Source organism: Puma concolor, chromosome A1 (assembly GCF_028749965.1).
Source record: "Puma concolor isolate L17-30 chromosome A1, mPumCon1.1.hap2, whole genome shotgun sequence".
Classification (NCBI taxonomy): Eukaryota; Metazoa; Chordata; class Mammalia; order Carnivora; family Felidae; genus Puma; species Puma concolor.
The window spans coordinates 134,861,095-134,887,662 of NC_141667.1; the positions used below are offsets into that span (position 1 = coordinate 134,861,095).

The 26,568-nt window shown below is 36.6% G+C and overlaps 1 protein-coding gene across 1 annotated transcript in view; it reads left to right on the forward strand.

The window, feature by feature from the left end:
* FBN2 (fibrillin 2) overlaps positions 1-26,568 on the forward strand; it is a 258,120-nt gene that overhangs the window by 14,627 nt on the left and 216,925 nt on the right. The window contains exon 5 of the mRNA XM_025924336.2: positions 3,731-3,826. Within this exon, the coding sequence (XP_025780121.1) occupies positions 3,731-3,826 (96 nt within the window). The remainder of the gene's footprint in view (positions 1-3,730; positions 3,827-26,568) is intronic.

Here is a 26,568-nt window from a genome sequence, read left to right on the forward strand (position 1 = left end):
AAATGGGAAATAGCCAGGGAGTGGGTTAGGTGGGGCTGCAAATATGGCATAGCAAGGATTTTGTTTTGCATTTGATGGTTCAAGGAGTCCCTTCCACCTCCAGTTGGAAAGATGTTTGAGCTAAGATCTTAGGAGAGAGCTTAGGGAAATATGAACTTGGGAGCACAAGACTGAATTTTTATATAGATAATAGGTTAATTATAGGCCGTGATAAAGATCCCTAGGAAGTTGCTGTGGATAGTATGTAGCATGTATTTTTCTCCATTGCCTTTTGCTGTATATCCCACAGCAGGTGTAAGCATTGTTTTTCTTCCTGGGTGGTCAGCATTCTTTCCATGGCAGAAATTTAGGCATATTCACGTTTCTTTCCAACTCCAGTTGAAGTGTAAATTTGCATTTCCATTATATTTTGTCACAAGAAAAACTACTTTATAAAATAACTTTCAGGGCACCTGGCTGGCTCAGTTAGAAGGTCATGCAACTCTTGATCTCGGGGTCATGAGTTTGAGCCCCATGTTGGGTGTGGAGATGACTTAAATAAATAAAAGTTTAAAAAATGAAATAATTTTTATCATAACTCATTCTTAAGGAAAATAACTTTTTTTGTTCCACTTTTACATGCACTGCCTGCTTCTCTTCTGTTGCTGTTGTTCCTCAGTGTAAACTTTGGATTCTGTAGAGCGTGTCTTATTTTTCATAAAATACCCTGTAGAATAAAAGAGAAGGAGAATTAAAGTTTGTAGAACACCTTCAATGTGCAGCTACTGTGCACTTGTTTTTATACACTGTTTTATTTAATCTGCGGGGCCCTCTAAGCTAGGGACAATTAACTCACTTTTTCAGCAGAATCAGAAAGATAATTTGATTAGGGTGTGCTCATCTGTTCACTGTGGCATTCTGTCTTCCAAAATAGTGGAAAAAAGACTGCAAAACTTTCACGTATTGCAGGATTTTTTTTTTGTAACTGAGGTACATCAACTTCTACATTAGATAAAGGGGATACAAAGCAAGCAAACTGGTCTCTGTTGTGGAAGGAGCTAACTCTCACGCGAAAACTGGAAATGTCAGCCAGTAGCTGTACGAGTGGGTCTCATCCTCTTTGTTCATGGGAACCCTTTACATTTAAGAAAAAAAAAAATTATTGAGGATCTCGAAGATCTTTTGTTTAAGTAGGTTACATCTGCGGATATTTTTGCCCTGTTAAAAGTTAAAATAGAGAAATTTGTAAAAAAAAGTATTTACAATAACAAACCATATTGTATGGTGACCTGAATTTTCTAAGGAACAATAAATATGTTTTCCCCACTGAGAAACACAAACAAAACACACACACACACACACACACACACAATGAGAAGAGAGACATTATGAGTATAGCCTAAACAGGTTACACTAGGTTTCATCTGTAGTGGACGAGTTCTTTCCAGGAGAAAGTCCAGGATTATCTAGCCTTCTTCTTCTACCTGGGATTTGGAAGTGTGTTTTTGGAAAACCCTGAGAGAAGCTCTTCCTTCACTTAACACAGGGATAAATCCTGAGTGTCTACCATGAATGTTTTCTCCCCAGTCACCTTAAAGCCTAGCATGTGTCTCATGAGGGAACACGTCAGGAAAAGTGGTTTCCATTTTCGTTTCTTACAGCTTGCTGATGTTTCAGGCAGTTTTCTCACACCGTAATTCATTACATTAGGCAAGGGCCACCTCTTTGCAGTGTATCTTTGTAGCAGTGGAGATCTTCAAATGCTGGCAGTTGTTTCTGTGGAGTTACACACTACTGAGCGTTCTAGGATAGGTTTTTGTTTTCTTCCACATTCCTGTCCATCCCCATCTTTCTCATACTTCTCATGACCTTTATTTCCTTTATCCTTCGTATTTCTTCACCTAATTGATTGCCTAGCCCATATTTCCAGACAGTAATGAGTAGGAAGTGCTATGCAGAACTCATCTTGGGACAAGGGAAGAAGCCGAAAGGTGTAGTTCTTACACAGGCCTAATTGTGCAGATGGATGTAGACTACTTCCTGCCTTTGAGCAAAGCCTGCTGTAGACAAAGAATCTTAAAGCTATTAGCACAGTGGTGCTTTAAGATGAAGACATCTTTTGTTTCAGAGTATGTTCTGGTTTTGTACTGTCAGCAGAACAGAAGCCACTTGGAGTAGTGTGGATGCAAATAGGTAAACCAGCTGAACGTTCCCGGTAAGGAAATAGCAACGTTATGGCATATTTAGATGTCAGTTTATTTATTGAGCTTCCCTTTTTTGATGTGTACTTCATTTGAAGGGCACATAGATGTGCTTTGCCCCCTCACTTTGCTTTAATGTCTTAAGTTCTGTTTTTTGAGCATGAGTCATAGAATGCAATCCTTTTCATCTATGAGGACATTGTTGATATTCAACAAAGTGGGCGGGTTGACCGACAAGCTCTTAGTATTTTTTCTTGGAGAAGGCATGATTCTTAGATTCAGCTGCTGTCGGGAGAATTAGTAGGAATACTTGTTTTTCAGGGAATCTGCAGAATGGTTTCCTTTTTGTGGTCCTGGCTGCTGAGGGTGGTGCAGTGGGGGAGGGGAGTGGCTCAGGGTCAGTTCTGGCTCCCTGGGGCCCACAGAGCCTGAATTGAATCCTGGTTTCCCTGGTCCCAAGTAGAAAGGAGTGAAAGAGTGCAGGCTGCCTGTGTGTGTCATAAAAATTTTGGACCGTGGGTTAATTTTTTAATAAAAATATTTATTATATTGACACAGAGAGGTTTTCCCTTCTTAGCTTTTATATCCTCTACGTGCTGTCTACAGATTCCAGATTCATTATTTCTTTTGGTGTTTCATTCCTGAATTGATGGTATTTCCCTCTCACTTTTCATGTTACATTTGCCCTTTTCTTATTGACCACCCCCACCCGGTCTTTTTAGGAGGGGCTTTTTTTCTTTTCTGATTTTTCCTTCTCTGTGTTGCCATATCCTCTTTATTTTTCCATGTCACATACCTCCCCCTTTTCTCTCTCTCTTTCTGCTACCTGTTGTCTGCCCCCTTTTTCCTGCATTTCCCCATATTTTAATCACCTCCTTACCTGTGAAGTTCGATTATGGGGCTAATAGAGCTAAAATAGACAATTATATAGTCATATTCTGATAGTATGAACATTTGAGCCAGCTAATTTTTGTGATTCTGATTAATAAAAACAAAAAACAAAAAAACTTTTACCGAACCTGTGCCTAACAGTGTGACTTAAATTGATTGTGTAGGCTTTTGTCTCAATATACGTCATATATATTTACTTAAATGGGTGATGTGAGCTGTAGCTTGTTTGAGAGGTGAGATCCATTATAGGTTTAATCTCCACCAAATATTGTACAGATGACCCTTGAACAACATGGATCTTGGGTGGGGGATGTCAACCCCCCCTGCAGTTGAAAATCTAAGTATGTAACTTTTGAATTCCCAGAAACCTAACTGCTAATAGTTAATGGGAAGCCTTACTGATCACGTAAATATTCGATTAGCACATATTTTGTATGTTACATGTATTATATGCTATATTCTTAAAGTATGGTGTAGGAAAGAAAATGTTATTAAGGAAATCCCAAGGAAGAGAAAATGCATTTACAGTCCTGTACCGTATTTATCGAAAAATCTCTGCATCGGAATGGACCAGTGCAGTTCAGACCTGTGCTCTTCAGAGGTCAGCTGTACTTGGAGATTTACTGTTTAATGAGCTTCTTGCTGTGTTTTGTGTGCAGCCGTCTGTGAAAACGGGTGTCAGAATGGTGGACGCTGCATTGGACCCAACCGCTGTGCTTGTGTTTATGGATTCACTGGTCCACAGTGTGAAAGAGGTAAGAAAAGAGAAGTGAGAACCTCCCTTTGGAGGAGCCTCTTTTGCTGTAACAACATGTAATTTTTTGTTATCCAATGAGAATTTTTCTAAGGAAATAATACTTTTATTCGTCATTGACTATGTCTAGAACTTGAGATGTAAGATTATGAGACGTAACTAACAACAGCTGAAGAATGTCAGTTTTCTCCATCAGAGTGACCTCCGTTTGGGAGGCCAGTGGAAGTTCTGTTGGGCAGGAGAGAAGGAGTGGAGGAATGACTGGTCAGTAGGCATCCAGGATTGTCTGCTTTATCATGTGAACGGTCAGACAAGCCCATGTGAAACCAGTTTACCATAATATGAATAGCACTTAAACTCATGACCTATAGACTGCTGAAAATCTCCAGGGCCGATGCCCTAAATGAACTATTAAATGGCGTCTTGGTAGCAAATGGGTGCGAGTGGCATGTCCAAGATGTTTAATCTTATAAAATGTGATAAATAACTAACACTGAACTATATGAGTAAAAATAAGCTTAAACTGAAAGCAGTATTACATAATCACTCATAATGACATACATCCTCTGTTTCCCCAGGCATTGTCATAGCATCCCAACTTGTAGAGCACTTTCTTTGTTGCAGAACGCTAGAGTATCTGAAGCTATGTCATTGAAGTATTACAGATAAATAGTGGTTGACCATTTATATATAGAGACTTTAAACTGCAAAGAAACCTTCTATTTAAAAATGTATACTCATTACCCTGACGAAAACTGTATCATAGTATTTGGATTAAATCTTGAGAAGAAACTGAGAAACGAATCCTACAGCGAAGTTTGAAAAGTAAGATATATGCAGCCATTTAGCATACACTGGTATGTGTGTATATATTGCCATATTTATATTATTCCTGAAGTAATTGAGATTTCTTGGGACTGAAGTACATTCCACAAATGACAGAGTTTATAGATATACTTAGGATAAATTTAAATGTCTTTCCCATATGCTTTTATTTTGGGAAAAAGAATTAATTGTGAAATGTTAGCATAAAAAGGTAAGTTGTTGAGAATGGAATGATACAAATTTCCTACATAATGTTAAGTTTATTTAAATACTATAGCATGGATAATAGTTCAATTTAAATTTTCAAACATAATTATAATTGGTGGAATGATGTTCATTTTTCTGGAAGTCATGCAACTTTGGCAGTTCTTTCATCCTAGGCAGATTTCAAGTTCAGTTCCTAATTGGCGAAGGAATTGGGCAGTTTCAAGTCAGAGGCTTCCAGGCATTACGTCATTATTCTCAACAGTTATTCATTCATTAGATTTGTTAGTCCTTACTAAATTTATGGGAATCCAATAAAGACTTACATATATTTCACATGTACAGTAGCATGTTTTCAGAAGAAATTACAAAATTAATTAGTTAATGAATGGACTTAAAGGATACTTTTTAAAATATGAATTTGTTTCTTAAAAAATTTTTTTAACGTTTATTTTTGAGAGAGACAGAGAGAGAGAGAGAGGACGTGCTTGTGTGCATGCGAGCGGGGGAGGGGCAGAGAGAGGGAGACACAGGATCTGAAGAAGGCTTCAGGCTCCGAGCTGTCAGCACAGAACCCGACGCAGGGCTCGAACCCACACATTGTGAGATCATGACCTGAACCGAAGTCAGATGCTCAACTGACTGAGCCACCCTGGTGCCCCCAACTTTTTTCCTTCTTTTAATTTTTTTTAATGTTTAAAAACATGGGTTTGTTTCTTAAAAATCTTTTTAGTTACTAAAAGTTCTAAAACTTCATTCCTTTTAAAAAAAAAAACTTAGCAATTTCCGTTCTTGTATTGCAAATATGAATTTACGTGCTTTTAGAAGATATTTTCTGGAATATTTAAATGTGTAATAGCTAATCTCACTAAAAGTAGAGTTCATGATTTTTCTTAGGAAGCATTGTCTACACAAATACAAAAGGAATAATTTATTTATGTTGAGCTTAGTGAATAGGGGCAAGTGCCCTGTTAACATTTGTAGTTTGTATTGTCTTTTTCAATTACGGAGTTTCAAAATACATGTTCTTTGTTCTCTTAAAAGAAAAAGAAAAGACTTTTATACAATGAGGGATCTTTTTCCTCCTTAATGTAGGATACATATAATTTTCCTTTAAATTGACATCTGGGAATCAGTTGTATGATAAAACACGGCTGCTTTTCCAGCTCTCTGGGCTTCTGGCAGACTGGTTTCTGGACTGGAGACAGAGACTGAGTGGTAACTGAGTGGCTGGCATGATTATGGCATTTAACTTGAGTCTTTGTGGTGGGTTAGTGGAACCTCTTTGGAGTTCCTTTCTCCCTCTTGCTGATATGGACAATGATCTTTTTTATATTTAGCATTAAAGAGTTCTTAGGGCCACTGCTGATTGTAGAAGGCAGACAACCCAGCTGTGTCCAAGGCACATGAAGGGACTCCATTCTTTTTGGCTTGTCTCTTCAAACAGATGGCATTTGAAAAAAGATAAATATTGCACTTTATATATACCTGAGAATACACAGAAATGGAATTAGCATCATATATCAAGACCTGGTGCTTTTTTTTCCCCCAACGTTTATAATGTGCCTTCTTATTTATCAGTAGAAACTTGAAGGGGGCAGGCAGGCAAGAAATGAACTTACCCAAGGGATTTCTGGACAAGATATGGTGATTACTCGATTACAAATGCAGCCAGCCTAAAGTCCCTATTTCACCTTCTTTGACTTACATGATTGCTGACATCTTTGATTTTCCTTAAGGCTTATAAAAGGAACATCTGTTAGAAATATATCATAGACTCTTCTAAATTATCCATAAATTACTACAACACACTTTTTTTTGTCACGTAAACATGAACTTTCTTTAAAAAGTAGATACATTTGGTGAAACTTCAAATATTCTTATATTTAGTGACATTTCCTCTAAAATGTACACTTTTCAGTAAACTCTCCTTCAAAAAGGAGGATTGGGGATTTACTTTTTAATATATTGACGTTTTTAAGAAAAAATCCACTTGTGAATCTGAAACTCCTTTTAGAAAGGTGAGATCAAGTTGCAAATGTTAAAGTTTATAAAATGTAAACTTCGAAGCCTTTGTGCAAAGTGAAATATGGATGGATTTCACTTTAGGATAACTTTCATAAAATCATCCAGTTGTAGGACCTAATACATGATCTCAGTATCTGAAAGCATGTAGAGGGGTCACTTACCCTCTGCTTGAATACCCCTGGTCACAGGGCTCTCACTCAGTCACCCTGTTGTGAGGCAGGATTTCATTGTTGGAACCCTGGTTATTCATCCTTTGTATGATGATGGTCCTGCCTAAACTGAACATTTAGCAGACAGTTAGCCAATTCTTTATTGTCTAATTCAGTGGGAATATGGTCATGGTGACTTCTCTAGAAAGAGGCAGCCACCATCTTTAAGTTGCATAATGAAACTTGAAATCTAATTATAAGCTATTGAGTTATTCTATGTATTTTTGTTCATCCACCCACATTTTGGGTAGTAAAGTAACTGGGGCAGCTATACAGCCTACTCAGACCATGTCTCCCAAGAATAAGAACAGAGGCAGGCAAAGCTAGGGTTTTCGTGAGTTGTAGGAGTTGGGTAGACCAGGCCTAAGTTTGTTAGACCATGATGCATGTATGAAATCAACATTAATAAATTGGAATTTATAATAAAGTATGTGCAGTGGGTTGGTTCAGCCCATGAAGTAACAGCAAATTAGTGTGACCAGGAATATAAGGAAGCGTGGTGTGAGAAGAATCTGGCATATTAGGCGAAATTCTATACACAGTGGATTTGATACTTCCAAGAAAAGTATAAGCGATAGTTTTTAGAAAACATTCCTTCCATTGTAATTTTGTTATCTAAAAGAAATACACATTTATTACAAAGCAATTTAGAAAATAAACAAAAATATGCAAGTATTTATAATTCCTCCAGTTAGAATGAATCATTTTATAACATTTTGGAGGACATGCTTTGAATCTTTTTTTCTACTACACATATAATGTTTACAAAGCATGGGATCTTTCCATTCGTACTGGAATCCACTGTTCTATAACATGAAATCTACTTGTATCCTGCTTCTCATTGCTGTTATGAAATACATTACTTTGTAGACCTATATAGTTTCCCTGCATATCATAACAATGAGGACTGCTCATTACATTCTGTACAATCATGCCATGTTTGTAACGTTACTTTCTTGATGTCACAGATGAGGGAACTTTGCCCAGGTCAAACTTAGAGTAGCAGTGGGGAGTATAAGGACAGGAGAATATCACACAATCTAATTTAAGACCTTAAACTCAATTCCTGTGATAGAGCTGACTGCCTTCTATTTCTCGATTAGCTGACGTTTAGGGTCACTTCCAGGTTTTCCTTTTTTTGTTGGCTTGTTTGTATTTTAGCAATTACGTGATAAGAATCTATGCAGGTAAATATATGCCCTGGATTTTATTCTTAGGATTTAGCATACAAATGCAACTGCTGAGTTGTTGAGTATGTGAAAATGTAAAACTTTTGATATATTCTGTTTATTTCCCTCTAAAAAGGCTTTTTTTTAATGACTTACTCCTTTGATACTGTGTTTAGAAAGTCTTTCAGTACTCCCAAATCTTATAAATATCTATAGTTTTTTCCTTAGAGCTGTTGAGATTTTATTTCTTTATACTTTTTTAACCATAAGTGAGAATATATAGGAGGGTAATTTTTATTTTTAAATAAAGTAAATTTATAAGCATTTGTTTATCGCGTATCTTTTGAGTGCTTATTGTTAGGCTAAGTAGTTGGAACTCAAGCTACAAAGAAAAATTATATAACTCTTCTGTTAGTAAGAAGCAAACTATTTAAAGGACAGTGGTGATCATCTACTTAAACATTAAAAAGTAATGCACTGGGGCGCCTGGGTGGCTCAGTCGGTTGGGCGTCCGACTTCGGCTCAGGTCACGATCTCGCGGTATGTGAGTTCGAGCCCCGCGTCGGGCTCTGTGCTGACTGCTCAGAGCCTGGAGCCTGTTTCGGATTTTGTGTCTCCCTCTCTCTCTGACCCTCCCCCATTCATGCTCTGTCTCTCTCTGTCTCAAAAATAAATGAACATTAAAAAAAATAAACGTTAAAAAAAATTAAAAAGTAATGCACTATGTAAATACCATAATAGGAGTAGGAACAACTTTACGTGAGAACTCAGAAATTCTTCCTGATTAAGACAGAATTAGAAAAGCCTTCCTTCAGTTAATCTGAGTGAAAAAAATACTACTCATTATAGTGAGAGAAGTGTTTTGGACTAATTCTTGTAATGATATTACAAGATACAGAATGATTGACTTTTTGCTAAATAACATTATTTAAACTTCATACTTAATTACCAATTACCACAGTCACTGAGCTGAACTTGTTTTATAGAAATAAGATGTCTGCCTTTCTCTGCCCTCTAAAGATTTAGCAAGAATGAAATTAGAAGGAACAGAGAATGTTACCAACCACAGATGTCCAACTCACGTGCGTCCACACGCACGCATGCACACACACACACGCACACACACACATTTCTGTACTCGTGAGGCTGTTCAGAACATTTTATAACCTTGTACTCTCTAAGCTAAACTTAGCCTTAAATGGGCATCAGAGAAATACCAAAAGATCTGTGGGAACTTTACTTTTTGGCACTAGCTCAGATGACATCCTTATCTTGAATGCCATTAAGAACAGAAGGGAAAGAAAATGAGAGCAAAAAAGCAGACAGTGCAAAGCAAAAAAGAAGGAAGGGAAGAAAGAGAGAATGGATGAGAGAAAAGGAAGGTGTAACGTTCATACTAGGAGTGGAGACGCTTGGTTCTAGAAAGGAAGGGTATGCATCTGAGAGATAATCATTGATTGATCTGATATGGGAGAAGCTGGGGTTCCCACTTCTCAGTCTTTGCTTTAAATCTCTGCTGTTCAGGGGGCGCCTGGGTGGCGCAGTCGGTTAAGCGTCCGACTTCAGCCAGGTCACGATCTCGCGGTCCGTGAGTTCGAGCCCCGCGTCAGGCTCTGGGCTGATGGCTCGGAGCCTGGAGCCTGTTTCCGATTCTGTGTCTCCCTCTCTCTCTGCCCCTCCCCCGTTCATGCTCTGTCTCTCTCTGTCCCAAAAATAAATAAAAACGTTGGGAAAAAAAAAAAAAATCTCTGCTGTTCAGATCTGTGAGGTAAGATCAAATGTGTTGGCAGCCTGTTAGACTTGGATGCTTTATTTATGAAACTCCTTTGAATTAATTCAGTGAGTGTTTTCATTCATCCCAGCTCTAAGTGCCCTTATTTATACATTTCTTTGTTTTTGGTTTATCTACCTAGAGGCAGGGAAACCTGCAATAGAAAATTTAAATCATTAACATGTTTTATATTTGTGTAACTCTGTAAATATTTTCCTGTTTTCCTATTTCAACATGAAGTTGGAAGACATTAGGGACTAACTGGTGTGGAACCTCAGCAGAACTACTGCTCATACACACACACACACACACACACACACACACGCATGAATTAAATACAATGAAATGTTACATAGGATTCATTCAAAAGTAATAATAAAATATGTATGTGCACTCTGTATATTTGACCCTTGAACAACATAGGTATGCATTCTGCAGGTACAATTATATGTGGATTTTTTTCAGCAAATACAGTCTAGTACTGTAAATGTATTTTCTCTTCCTTATGATTTTCTTAATAACATTTTCTTTCCTCTTAGCTTACTTAATTGTAAAAATATAGTGTGTAATATACATTACATACAAAATATGTGTTAATCAATTGCTTGTGTTACCGATAAGGCTTTTGGTCAAATAATAGGCTGCAGATGGTTAAGTTTGGGGAATCAAAAGTTATATGTGAATTTTCAACTGTACTGGGATTAGTGCCCCTAACTTCTGTGGTGTTCAAGGATCAAGTGTATGTCAAAAAATCCCAGACATTATAAATTCCTAAATAACATCTGTATCCAGGGGTTTCAGATAAAGGACTGTGGACCTGCAATTATTTCATGAAATTGTTGGAAGGATTAAAAGCAATAATGTGTTAGGCTCCTGATATGTGAGAGGCAGAGTGACTAGCATGTGGTAGCCACTAAGTGATATTTGTTTTAAGAAAGCAGGGTGTAGTCAGAATCGGAACTGAATATTAAGACCCGTAAGACCTTGGAAATGTGATTGCCCTCCCTCATCCTTGTTTCTGCATATAAAATACGGGTCTATCGTGTTCTTCTTATTTTTGTGACTTATATGACACAATATAACATTTTGCATCCAATAAATAATAATCATTGATGCTAGTCTCTTTCAATTGTACTGCCCAGTTATCAAAAAAAAGTAGATATGGTGGCTGACTGTTGAAAATGGAATAGTCAAAAATGAAATTTTGAATGGGGAGTAGAGGATTTTATCAGTTGCTTAAGTCGTACAAATAAAGTTTCATGCTGTTCTTATTGAGAATAAATGCTGTATTTTAAGAGAGGCTCACCTTCCTGGTATGAGAATTAAATGAGAGACAAAGTACCAAGCCAGGGTATGGTATAGTAAGTGCACATTGAATGATCAGCTAGCATTGTGGAAAATAAAAACAAGATACGATATGCTCTCTTAGGCAAAATTGTCTTGGGTGAGAGAGATAATTCCCAGTTGCTGGGACTGTATCAGATCAGGGTGCATCAGTTGTGAATAATCCAAGCTTCATTGCTTTACCTTTTGTGGGGTTCTTTGGGATCATACACAAAAATAAACTGAAAGATATTGTGTATCATTATCATTACCTTGCATATTATGTATTTGAACTTTTAGATCCTACTTATCTTGCTTTGACATACTTGTGCTCTAAATACCAGCATTGTTATCAGTAGTTACTCAGTATTTCACTGGTCTCTTTGGTCTTAGTCCCCTGCTTCCTGGTGTACAAGGTCTATTTGTGAGCATTTCACAGTGGAACTGATATATATGTAAGGCTTATTTTGCTCAGTATACTTGTAATCAACAGTCTTGCATATTGTTCAGTGTCACAGAATGAGTTTGGGGAGGGTCTTCCAACAGTCCAGAGAATAGTTTCTCTGTGAAGCTTTCCTTGGCCACCATCCATCCCCTGCCTCAGTTTACTTTTGAGGCAAAATTAAGCCTGCTGTCCTTTTATCTACTTGTCATGTATTCCATTCCTCTAGAATAGTTTTCTTCATCATGGTATTGACTGCTGGCCTGTGTGTCAGTGAACCTGTGAAGAGCAGAGCTTTTTATCTGAAGCTGCCTTTGTGTTCCTTCTTCTCTACACAGTGCACAGTGCAAGACATGCTAGTTATGGGTCTGCACAAGCATTGGGCTTCCAAGTAGAAGAAATAGGATGAAACAAACTACAGACGTGGTAGAGGGCCTTGGATGCTCGTGCAGGCTTATTTATTATAGAGACTTTAAGACACAGTGAATGAAATGGAAGAGTAGAAGGTGAGACTGGGCCACTAGACTTGGACCTTAATATACAAAGTCTGGAATGCCAAGTCGAGAGGCTGCCCTCTGGTCAGCGGGCATTGTGGAGAGGGATCGCAAAGGACTACTGTACTTGAAAGTAATTCTCTAAGAGAGGTTACTCTGGAGTAGCAAACAAAAAGGAGTGGAGGGTGGAAAAACTGAGACAGAGACACCATTCAGAACTCATTGCGTGTCAACTAGGTAATAGCAATGGATATATTATGTTTGTGTGTTTTCACTGAGATTATGATTTATGTATGTGTAAAATGAGATAGCTAGTATTAATTTGGAAAGGAAAATTATGTAATATTGGGGAAAATGATAGTTATTGGACATTTAGTATGATAAGTGCTTGAGAGGAATTAATACAACTCAGAGATACCATTTTTTTTTAGCATGACATTACCAGATAAGGAAACTGAGGAACAAAGAGACAAAGCATTTTGCCCAAATTCACCAGATAATAAAGGGAGAAAGTACGGTTTGAACGCAAGTGATATAACCTCAAAACTCATGAACTTAATGAAAACTTGAAGTGAAACACAACACTGCCAAAGTCAATATATATTCCCACTCTGTAGAACTGTAGGGTGTCAGTACATGGCGCCAATCTGACGAAAGAGATGGCTTGCTATTTTTGTATTCTTTTGTCATCTGGCCTAGGGAAATGTATTTGGTATGTAAATTTCATATTATACCTCTGAATTCATATACCCAGAGATTATTTATGTGTGTGATTTTCTAAAATAGTTATTCAAGACTCATTATGCTTAAAACTAAATTGAGACTTCCGTTTCCAGCCAAGAGGGACTAGCAGGAACCTGATTAAGCCTCCTTCCTGAAAAGAACTAAAAAACAGAATAAAATGTATTAAACAATGGTTTTCAAGATACTGGACATCAGATAACAAAATATGAGTAGTCCCCAAAAGAAGGACTTTGTTAGATTTCCACAGGTTGCTATTTCAGGGAGGTTGTTTTGTTTTTTGTTTTGTTTTGTTTTGGTATAGCCAGATAGACTTCTTAAATTGAGATGGGATTGAGCTTCTGGGAAGACCAAGATGGCTAGGGTTCCCAGGGCTAGAGAGAGGAGGGAAGAATGCTGTATACAGAACTCAGAAGATACTCTGGATATCTTCAGAGGGCCTCTCTCAGATTTTCATTAGAATACTGGTCAGCATATGCATATGAGGAATGTGCAGGAGGCTAGAGAAGGGAGTCACCCAAAACAATTAGGAAGAATGATACTGAGAGCGCACACCACCCCATAAATACTTCCTTTCCCTCAAACCAGAATGGAGGACCACAGACTCTATGAGACAATGGTTAGAGTACTTAGAACAGTTCCTTCTTCAGTAGTGGGGAATAATTAGCTATAGACTAAATGCCCTAGTCCTGCTGGATAAATCATAAAATCAACATCCAGGAGGTTCAAACATCCAAGAGCAAAGTTCAACAATATTTATAAGACTACAAAAATACTAAGCACTCAGTATGGTAAAATTCACATCTAATCAAATATTCTTCTTCAAACATTTTCTGTAAATAAGCAGTAGAGTATGGTCATAATGAGAAGTAATATCAATTTGCCAAAATCCATCCAGAACCTACATGGATGTTAGAATTTGCAGACTAGGAAATTAAAACGGCTATTATCAGGATTTTCCAGATGTGCATCAAGCTAGAGGAAAGATTCAAATGTGAGAGATGTGAAATCCAAATTGAATCTCCAGAGATGAAACATATTCTAGATGGAATTAATGGCAGGTTAGACATTGTAGATGTAAAGCTTAGTGAACATGAAGATGTAGCAATAGAAATTACTTAAAATGAAACACGGGAAAAAAAAGTTAAAAAAATATAGGAGCACATCAGTGAGCTTTGTTAACAACTTCCACTGAACACATAGACATAATTGGAGTTATCACAGGAGTGATAGTAGAAAAAACATACTTGAAAAAATAATGTGCAGAAATTTTCCAAGTTTGATGAATTCTGTAAAATGACAGAAGATCGATGAATCCCAAACAAAGAAACAATGAGAAAACTATCTCAAGGGACAACATAATGGAATTGCTGCTAACTACATAAACAGAGAAAATTGTATAAGCAGCTGGAGAGAAAAAAGACTTTTTTTTTGGTACAAAGTTAAAAAAGATAAGGGTCACAAAAAATTTCTTCTCAGGAACGGTTTAAGTGAAAAGACACTGGAACAGCATACTTAAAGTATTGCAATTAAAAAAAAAAAGTCTTTCTAGAATTCTTTATCCAGGAAAATATCTTTCAAAAACATGTCAAATAAAGCTTTTTAAAAAATGTTTATTTTTTAGAGAGAGAGAGCACATGTGCCTGTGTGAATGCATGAGTGGGGAAGGAGCAGAGAGAGAGGGAGACCCATAATCTGAAGTAGGCTCCAGGCTCTGAGCTGTTAGTAGAGTCCTTCCTACACAGAGCTTGTACCCACGGGCCATGAGATCATGAGCTGAGCAGATTTGGGATGCTCAACTGACTGAGCCACCCAGGTGCCCCAAGCTTTTTTTAAACAAATAAAAGATGAATTCACCACCAGCAGACCTGCACTTCAAGAGATGTTAAAGGCGGTCCTTCAGGCAGAAGAAAAGTAATAACATTTAAATATGAATCCATGCAAAGGAAAGAAGAGCATCGAAAAGGTATCTGGGTAAATATGTAAGATTTTTTTCTTCGCATTTAGGATTCTAAGAAGAATTGGGTACTTAAACAGAAATAATTACAATTTTCTGTAGAGTTTATAGCCGATGTGGTAGTGAAATATATTAAAACAGCAATACGGAGGCTGGGAGGTTCTTACACTGTCAAGTAGCATAATGTTACTTGAAGACAGACTTTGGCAAATTAGAGATGTGTACTCTTAAGCCCTAAAGCAACCCCAAAAAATATAGAGTTGTAACTAATAAGTCAATAAAAGGTGATGAAATGGAACAAAAATATTCAAAGCAGCGAAATAAGATAAGGCAAATAAATGGACAATTAGAACACAATTGGAAAGTGATAGGGTTAAACCTGACCCTATCAGTAATTGTTTAAATGTGAATGGTCTCAACATCCATTTAAAAGGCAGAGATTGTTATCATAAAAAAACCAATTATGTGTTGCCTGTAAGAAATCTGTTTTAAATAGGAGATGCTAATAGATTAAAAGCAAAAGGATTAAAAAAGAAATATCTAGCTAATACTAATCAAAAGAAAGCTGGAGTGGCCTCCTATCAAAGTAGATTCCAGAGCAAAGAACATCTGGCATGAAGGTCATTTCATAATAAGTAAGAAATCACTAAAGGGGATATAACAATTCTGAATGTTCACACACTTCATAACATGGCTTCAAAATACATGAATTAAAAGCTGGTGAAACTGCAAAGAGGAATAGACTAAACCACAGTTATGGCTGGAGATTTCAGCACTTCTCAATAATTGAGAGAAGCAGCTAAAGTTAATAAAGATATAGAAGACTTGAATATCACTGTCAACATATGTGATGAGTTTAATGTTTATGGAATACTCTGTTACACAATAGCAGAGAATGTACATTCTTTTCAAGTGCATGTGGAACATGCAGCAAGATAGGTCATATTCTGAGTCATAAACCAGGTTTCAATAAATTACGTGATGTGTGTTCTCATTCCAAAATGGAATTAAATCAGAATTCAATAACAGATTTCTGCAAAGTACTTTCAGTAATTGTGTAATTCATTTCTAACACCTATGGATCAAAGAAGAAATCAAAAGGGAAAATAGAAAGCATTTTGACTTGAATGAAAATAGAAACACAATATATCAAAATTTGTGGAATGCCTGTAACAGTAATTAGTGGGAAACTTATAGCTGTAAGAACTACATTAAGAAAAGAAAGGTTTCAAATAAGTGAACTCAGCTTCTTCACTAAAAAGTTAGAAGCAGAAGAGCTAATTAAACCAAAAGTAAGCAGAAGAAAAAGAAATAATAAAGCCAAAGTGAAAATAAATAAAATACCAAACAGGAAAAGTAAGAAAATCACTGAAATTAAAAGCTAGCTCATTAAAAAGATCAACAACATATTGATAAGACTGTATCCACAATGATCAGAGAAAAGCAAAGACAGAAATGATCAGTATCAGGAATGTGAGAAGTGATATCACTTCAGATTTCATTGATATTAAGTGGGTAAAGGAGACAATATCATGAAAAACTTTAAGCCAATAAAAACAAAGTGGACAGTTTCTTAAAGGACAAATCAGTAAAGCTCACTCAAAAAGAAAGAAAGAACACGAATATCCCTATATTGATTAAAGGCATTGAATCTGTAAAAGTCTTCTCATCAAGAAAATTCCTGACCTAGGTGGCTTCATTGGTGAATTCTACCAAACATTTAAGGAGGGAATAATGCCAATTGTATGCAGGCTTTTCTAGAAAACTGAACAGGAGTTAAAGCTTCCCACCTCATTCTGTGAGGTTGAATTACCTTGATACCCAAACCAGACAAAGACATTTCAGGAAAAGAATATAACATACAAATATTTCTCATGATGTAAAATTTCTCAGAATTTTAGCGATGTGTATCAACAGTACCTTGGAGGGTAATATAACAAATTGGGATTTATCCCAGGATATTAAAAAATAATCAGTGTAACTCACCATATGAACAGTTTTTTAAAATCCTATGGTAATCTAAATGACTTCAGAGAAAAAAAAACACTTTTGACAAAATCTATTCCCCCAAACTGTCAACAAACTAGAAAAAATAAGAGAACTTCCTCAGTGTGATTAAAGGGCATTTCTAAAATGCCTGTAGCTGACCTTACACTTAACGTTGAAAAGCCAAATTCTTTTACCCTAATATCAGGAACAAAGCAGGGAGAGTCATTCTTGCCGTCTCATTTGAACATTGTAGTATTTAGTTCTAGCAAGGGCAATAAGACAATAAAGATAAAAGTCATAGAGATTGGAAGGAAAAAAGTAAAAACTTATAGATGACATTACAGTCTATGTAGAAAACAAGTTTAGCAAGATTGCAGAACACAAGATCAATTTACATAAGTCAGCTGTACTTCTTTACCAGTGATCAACTGAAAATCCAATTTGAAAGCGATACCACGTGCAGTACCATTCATAAATAATGAAATTCTCAGGGCTAATTATGAGAAAAAAATGTATAAGATTTGTATACTGAAAACTATAGGACATTGCTAAGCAAAATTAATGGAGACATAAATAAATGGAAAGATATCCTTTGTACATGGATTGGAATACTCAGTATTGTGGGATGCTTCTTTTCCCCAAATTAATTTATTAGATTCAACACAGTTCTGATAAAAATGACAAGAGAATTTTGGAGAAATTGAGAGAGTGATTATAAAATTCATATGAAAATGCAAAGAACCTAGGAAAGTCAAAATACATTTGAGAAAGAACACAGGATTTCAAATTTATTATCAAGCTATAGTAATCAAGAGAGTTTGGATAAAGATAGACAAATGGAGAACCTCAAAACATACCCATAAATACGACAAAGTTGCAAAGGTAAGTTTTTGGAGTCTTTTTAATAAATAGTGCAGGAACAATTGGATATCCATATGCTGCAAACAAATTAACTTTTGATCCATACCTCCCACTAATTATAAAAACTAAGTAAAAATGAATCATAGAGCTAAATGTGAAACCTAAAGCAATAAAACCTCTAGAGGAAAACACAAGATCTTTATCAGTTTGGGTTAGGCACAAATCATTAACATACCACCAGAAGAATGACACCCCTCCCCCCCCCAAAAAAAGAGAAATCAATGAATTGCATTTCATCAAAATTAAAAAACTCTAGTCTTTAAAGATATTGTTAAGAGAATACAAAGTCAAATCAAGTAGTAAAGATAATTTGTTAATCATATGTCTGATAAAGGACTTGGGTGTGGAATAATATATAAAGAATTCTCCAAACTCAATGGTAAGAAAACAAAGCACCCAATTAGAAAAATTGGCAAAGATTTGTGGAGACGCTTAATTGCAAGCAGAGATAAATGAATGACAAATAAACACATAAAAATAAGTTTAACATCACAGTCATTAGGGAAACAAATTCTGGGGCACCTGGGTGGCTTAGTCAGTTAAGCATCCAACTTTGGCTCACGTCAGGATATCACGGTTGGTTGGTTCGAGCTCCATGTCAGGCTCTATGCTGACAGCTCAGAGCCTGGAGTCCGCTTCAGATTCTGTGTGTCTCTTTCTGCCCCTACCCTGCTCGCACTTTGTCACTTTCACAAGTAAGCATTAAAAAAATTCATTGTGATGGGGCGCCTGGGTGGCGCAGTCGGTTAAGCGTCCGACTTCAGCCAGGTCACGATCTCGCGGTCCGTGAGTTCGAGCCCCGCGTCAGGCTCTGGGCTGATGGCTCAGAGCCTGGAGCCTGTTTCCGATTCTGTGTCTCCCTCTCTCTCTGCCCCTCCCCCGTTCATGCTCTGTCTCTCTCTGTCCCAAAAATAAATAAACGTTGAAAAAAAAAAATTTAAAAAAAATTCAGTGTGATATTACTGTCACTATGTTGGAACTTTCACATATTGCTGGTAAGAATGTAAATGGTACAACTACTTTGGAAACAGTTTGTCAGTTTCTTAAAAATGTAAACATATACCTATTATATGATGTAACTGTTCCAGTTATTTGCCCCCAGGTAAATGAAAGCATATATCCCTACAAAGACTTGAAGTCAAGGCTCATAACAATTTTATATGTAATAGCCCCCAAACTGGAAACAATCCAAATGTCTCTCAACAGGTGAATGGATAAGCAAGTTGTTGTATATTTATACAATGGGATACTTCTCATGTATAAAAAGTATTGAACTACTGATGCATGCAGTATTGATGAACTTCAAAATATTTATGCTAAATGAGCGAAAGCACACAAAAAGGTACATTCTGTCTGAATTTATTTATATATAATTCTAGATAATTCAGACTTTTGTGACAAGTAGCAGACCAGTGATTGACAAGGGATGGAGAGGTGTGTGGATGGACAAGACGGAAGAATTTCAAGGAAGCTTTGGGCAATTTTGGGGGGGGGGGGCGAGTGATGTATGATCATTATGTAGGTTGTAGTGATGATTTCATGGGTTCATACTATATATAAAAACATGTATACTTTAAATATTTGCAGGGTAGTGTTTATCAGTTGTACATCAGTAAAGCCATTTAAAGATTGAGCAATTTCAAAGTTACTGTTCAAACCAATTTAACTTTAGATTTTTAGATTAATGCCTCTGGCCATGTATGCCTTTATCCACTTGTAGAAAAATGGTATGTGTATTAAAATCTAAATTTAACACCTTTTACAGAACTAGTTGGTGCTGAACACTAATATGCAAAATGAATAAACCCCAGTGCATAACTTCCTGAAAGAAGTAATTGATATGTAGTAGGTAAGGTGGGGGAGTCTTGGGGAATAGAAACTATATGTCTGAAAAAGTGTGTTGATATTGTAATAAATATAATCCAGTCACCTCTTCCCTGGGGAAGATGCTTTCTCCATCCTCTGCTAGCATTAAACTCATGCTCACTTGCAATTAGGGATACAGTGAGGACACTTCCTGAATCATTCTACCTCCATCTTTGGGGGAACTTTATTTGGGGACTCTGAGAAAGCAGTGTCAATAATTATTGTCTCCATAATCAGTGTAGATGTCTCAAGGAGCAAGTGGCCAAGGAGACAGGAGATATCCTTAGATAAATAGTAGGAGTACATTTTTATTCCTTTCAGTCATAGCAGCCACATCCTCTCAAGGAGCTAAGAACTAAATTTATGTTGAACAAAGTTATCACAGCACATAGAGAAGTTTTGTTTTGTTTTTTGGCTTTTTTTTTTTTTTTGCCTGCCTATTTTTGTTCATTCAGAGATTTTGTCTTTGCAAAATTAGTGTGAAGTGTTTTTCAACATAAACTATTTTAAACTCACTTAAATATTGTACCAATCTCCCTTCAATATTGTTACTATTTTGGCTTAAAACTTTAAAACCGGATTAATATACTTGGGCCATCATTTCTTGATTTATTAACATTATACAGTTTCTGTTATCTCTCCACCATAAGGGGAGTATGTATATGTTGTATCCTTATTATTATTATTTTACCACACCTGTTGGTTGACTGGATTTTGTCATCAGAGCTTTTTCTAGGAAATGTTCATGAGTGCTTTCTCATTGTGTACATTGTCAACCTTGCCTTACACTTAAACTCTGACGTAAGTAGATATATATTGGGGACTTCTACTTTTCCCTTCTTATTTTTATAGATATCTAGTTATTTTCTGTCACTGAGTGTGCTATGAAGAAGTCTGAATCTAGCCTGATTTTTTTTTTCTCCTTGCTAATTTATTTGATGTTTTTTTCCCCAGATACCTGAACAATTTGTACTGTGTGATTATGTGTATCATTTATTCTGTGTGGACTTTAGTGAAAGTGGTGTGATCATTTGAGCTGGACTCAAAGTGCCTTCCGTTAATTTTAAGGAAATTTTCTTGTATTATATCTTTGGATAGTTCTGCTACTTGGATAGGTTTACTACTTCAAGTGTATTAATTTTTTTTATTAGACTTTTGAGCTGTTTGTTCTTTAATTGGTTCTATAGTCATAATTCTTTTCTATCTGTCTCTTCTGTTTTTCTTTTTTAAATTAATTTAGTGTTTTTATAATTGAGTGAGATGTTTTTATTTTGTCTTTAGGTTTTTAACTTCTTTAGCTAAGTTTTCCTTTTATTGGGTATTTCTGTTTCATCTAATAGCCTTTTTATTACTTATATAGCTCTTGACAGATTGTTCTTTAGTTCCGAGACATCATGCAATTATCTTGTTTCCTTGACTATACTTTTTTTCTTGTAAAGGAGTATTGTTGTTTTTTAATATGTTTTGTACCGTATATAAATCATTATAGTATGTTATATAGTTCCTGACCCATTTCTTCTTGTCTCCTGCTTGTTAATTTAAATGGGCAGCTCTGTCCAAAACTTCTATTTGCACTAACTTGGTGTAGGTGAATTTTCCTTTTCTCCCTTCCCAAATTACCTGAATTGTCTTCCTGTCTTAGCTTCTGTTTGAGAGCCAAGGATTTCAGGTGCTTTATGTTCTGAGCCCAAAAAAGGGTAGGAAGACTTGAGCTGGGATTTGGACATCTTTTGATTAAAGAGTCTGAGCTTTGAATGTTCTCAGGTTCTTCTTTGCATGTATTGTTCAGGATCACTCCATCTGGTCATGGCAGTGTTCTCTTTTCAAAGAGGAGAATCCTGAAATTTCCTGAAATTAAAGTATTTCTCCCACTTCAGCTGAAGTCCACAGTGCCTGCCCCTTTGCTTTCAGAGAATCATGCTTGGCATTGAATTTCCTCATTTGCCCCATCATTGTCCAGCAGCGGTCTCCTCCACCCCATAATGACAGGCGTTGGCTCAGCCTCTTGCTGTCTAAGAATGTTTTTTCCTTATGTTCTTTCTGCCTCCTCTTCTCCTGTTGCATGCTGGGGATAATTGACCCTGTGTGGTAAGGATCAACCTGTCTTCACTGTCTGGTATTTTCCCATCTGGTAGAGATCACCACCTCTGGTCCTCTCTGTTTTTCTGCTTTCTGACGAGTTGCTCTGTTGCCAGGTAGGGACGTTTATTCTTCATGTTTTCCCTGATTTCTCCATAAGCTGAACTCTCGCTCAGTTTTCCGGGGGAAATCAATGACACTTCTCAGGATTTTAATGAATCATTCTCATTCCATGTGTGATGTGAGGGAAAAGGGGTATGACCTTCTGTTTCATTCCTTGGCTGCTACTTTCAAATGCATTGCAGGATTTTGTGCTTGTATCCTATTTGGAGGGTCTGAGACTAATATTTTTTTGTTAGCTTTTACCTTTTTTTGTTGTTGTTTATATTATATTTGCTGTGCCTGTTTATGTTGGCTGTGGGAAGGGGAGATTCTGTGGTATGGTTTCAGTCTCCAGTGTTTTCTAGGAAGTTGATACCACATTTAAATGTTTTTGACCTGAAATTATCTCAAGCCACACAGAAAGCCAGGTGTAGGGTCTTCTAATAGAAGATGATATAGTTTGGGATGTTGCAGTTATCATTTACAAGTAATATTGTGGTAGTTTATTTAGTGCATATTACTAACCCAGGAAACACGAGGTCTATGAGTGTCTCATTTCTGTGGATTAAAGACTATGGTTCCCATGACCATACTTAATGTCATGGTTTAATGCATGCAAAATTCTTCCATATGGGCAGTGCTGAATGTTTGTGAATTCTTCGTCTGATTTGGAAATAGCATACAAGGCACATTCCAAATCTTGAGCAAGATCATTTTCATCTTAAAAAAAAAAAAAAAGGGAATTATGTTTTGAATGTAACAGACTTTAATTAGAATTTAACAGATTAACTGTGTAATGTTCTTCAGTCAATTCATTTCTTGATTGAAAAATGACATTGGGCTAGATCAGTGTTTACTTATTTTTCTTAGTCATAGAAATCACCTTTTTTTTTTTTTAATCAAAAATACTTCTCTGCTTTTCCTGTGGAGACTCAGATTTATTGCTCCGAATTCAAAGACTTTCACCATAGTTGCATATTATCACCAGGGAGCTTTTAAAAATCCTAACATGGAGACTTCACCTGAGATCAGTTTGTAAGAATCTTTGGAGCAGTAGGACCCATGCCCAAGCATCAGCTTTTTTTAAAGTCCCCACAAAAATTCCACTGTAACATGAATTTTGTGAAACACTAGTTTATCATGAAGTCCTTACAAAATATCCTGGACTTTTTTATAGTTAGACAAATCTGAGGAATCATTTCTTAAAGTATCTTCAAAATTTTATCCATTAATTCAGTTGTTACCTTTAGAGCCCTAAATGAAGCCATTCTGGATAAAATTTACTACTGGATTCTTTTGAACAGATTTATAATGTATTAAAATTCCATTATTAGAGTAGGCTTTGCTTCCCTCTGATGTGGCAAAATTGGATTTGAAAATAGTCAACTTTATCTTAAGTTTTTCTCCATGTCACATATTTTTAAATTCTGGTGACCTCAGTAAGAAGTGTACATTCCCTACCGTGGGCAAAACTGAACCAACAATGTTTAGAATGGCTTTAAATCTTGGCTTGGTTACTATATGGAAAATTAAGTAATAATCCAAATATTCTCTTAAAATCCTATGTAGAAAACTGAACTTTTATTTAGTGTTTTTTTTTTTAAAGACAAATTTCACTTGTTTGAAGCACCCGTATGACATCACATCTTGCTAAAATTAAACCCTATAGCTTAGTCAATGATAACATTATAGTTTTGTAGATTATCATGCGATTATTCTAGTATGGATTACAGTGAAATGTAGACAGAGGTATACCATTACATATTTTCCATATAGTACTTTTCATATAATACTTTATAAACTTCCTCTTTTTAGAATAATTACTAGCATCCATAAGTATTCATTTCTCACTACACAACTAGGTATCTCTTGTTGCTTATAACTCTGCAGAACTAAGTAAGTGTAGTTTCTCTGCATCTGAGTGAGAGCCAGAGGGATTCCATGTCTTTCTTTTAATTATTTCAGGAGTGATTTGTGAAGTAGGTGGTATCTGAAAAGCTGTTTGATAAACAGACAGTTTGGAGGGCTTTGCCAGAGCCAGAGAATACTGAACAACATTTTTCAGGCACATGGCCCTTCAGGAAAAAACCTTGAGCCAGAACCAAAACAGATGAAAGAGCCGCTGAGCAGAGAGTGCCAAAGGAGATGAGGAAGGTACACTGGGGGGGAGTCCCAGTGGAAAGTATTATATGCATTAATTAAACCCAGAACTCTGTGGGGAGATGTTTAAAGGCTTTTCTGCTTATTAGTTAAGTATGATCAGGAGTATATATGTGAGTTTGCAGAAGATCTGGCGAGACCTTCCAGTACCTTCCCCGTTCCCATGGGGCCAGACAGGAACCACTTTGATGTGGTCATCCTCAGATTCAGATTCGTGTGGGCCTCTTCCTGGAATTCCAAGAGGGAGGTACATGTGCTGTGCCCTCTGAATTTCCTTTAACATATCTAACATGCTGTCTCCACTCTGGGCTTCTTATGTGGGTCCCTCCTGCCTCCGTCCGATTTTCACAGTACTCTTAAGGATGAAGGGATCAGACTTTGCTTTTGCTTTTCCTTTCTAACAGAACTCTCTTAAGTCTTACTGTCTTCCTCTGGATGCCTTCTCTGTGGCCAGCTTGGTGCCTGATAAGTGCTAGAAAGGGAGAGATTGACCTAAGGATAAGGAATTCTGAGTTATTTCACAGAGTGTATATACTGTAACCTATGTAAAGAATTTGGTACCTTGCTTGGTACAAATGCCTAAGAAATATTTTGTAGGATTTAATTACTAGAATTATGAAACGAACGCATCGTCACTGAACTCAAACCTGTTTGGAGATTTTTGTGTTGTTTATTTCAAATATTACAGCACAGAGGATCTGGCAGTATTAGCTCTGCCCCTACCCTTAGGTCAGTGATACGACTGTGATCTAGAAAACATGCCTCTTTTTCTTGAGACACTTAACTTTGCAATTCTAGATGTAGAATTCTAGATGACTGTATTGTGGATTACCCCACCCAGGGACTACAGCCGCCCTGGGCTAGTACAGAGTGGTTCTGAATGGTTCAGTCTATCTTCACGCCCATTAGGATGACAGTAAAGCAAAACCTGAAATAAAGGAATTACTTAACCAATTAAGCACAGTAGGTAGTGATTCAGGGCATTTCTGAGAACTTTGAAGTGGACTCTAGGACCATATACTTTAGTTTTCATTCATCTGAGGCTAGATTTATGGTGGTTACCAAACTGGGTCTCTGAAATACAGCTCACGGTTCATAGTGGCCTAAGGAAATTTGGCTCACAAGTCTTTCAGGATTTGGGATTTCTTGGGTGTGATCATCCACAGCACGTTCATATGTGTCACATGTTAAATTCTCTTAAGCCTAGTATTTGGCATTCTAGGTGTTGACATCCCACTGCCCTAGGAATCTTGGCTCTCAGGCTTACAATCACTCAAAGCCAGGAACCTCCTTCCCCACCTTATTTATATTTATTGAGGCATTTAGGAAAGGGTATCCCACAGTGTCCTAAAATGATTGTTTCATTTGCTCTTTTTCTTCTCTCTTTCATAATATATCCTTTTTATTTATTTGCATGTCCTTTTGTTTCTTTCAACAGTGTTTTGTAGTTTTCAGGGCATAAACTTTACATTTCTTATGTTAAATTTGTTCTTAGGTATTTTTAATGCTATTGCAAATGGAATTGTTTTGTTTCATTTTTAAATGGTTTATTGCTAGTGTATAGAAATAAAATTGACTTTTTTTTGTGTATAGATCTTATGTCCTGCAACTTTGCAGGAGTTATTAATTCTAGTGTTTTTTAGTGGACAATTTAGGATTTTATATTTTTGTAAGATCATGTCATGTGCAAATAGTTTTCTTTCTTTTCAGTATTTCAGTAATCAGTTCTCTCAATTATGCCTTTCATTTCCTCCACAGCAGTGTCAAATAAAGCTGTTAAGAGTAGACATTCTTGTCATATTCCTGATCTTTTTTTTTTAAGATTATTTATTTTTGAGAGAAAGAGAGCACAAGTGGGGGAGAAGCAGAGAAAGAGGAGACAAAGAGTCCCAAGCAGACTCCCCACTGTCAGTGCAGCACCTGCCGAAGGGCTTGAACTCACGAACTGTGAGATCATGACCTGAGCTGAAGTCACAAGTCAGATGCTTAACTGACTGAGCCACCCAGGCACCCCAGTCGTATTCCTGATATTAAGGGCACCCAGCCTTTCACCATTAAGTATGGTGTAACTGGTTTTTTGTTTGTTTGTTTAGTTTTTTGTTTATTTATTTTTTTTCCGGTGGCCTTTATCTTTACTTTTTATTATAAAAGGATGAGGAAAAATTCCCTTCCATTCCTAGTGGTTAAAGTGTTTTTACCATGAAAGAGTGTTGGATTTTGTCAAATGCTTTTTCTGTCTTAGATGATAAGGTTATTTTTATTGTTTATTTCATTGATGGTGGTGTATTACAGTGATTGATTTCCATATGTTGAACCAACCGTGCCTTCCTTGTGTAAATTTCACTTGGTCATAGCATGCAGTCCTTTTTATATGTTGCTAAACTCAGCTGGTATTTTTTAATTGAGGGTTTTTGTGTTTCTATTCAGAAAGGATATTGGTCTGCGGTTGCCTTTTTCTTGTGA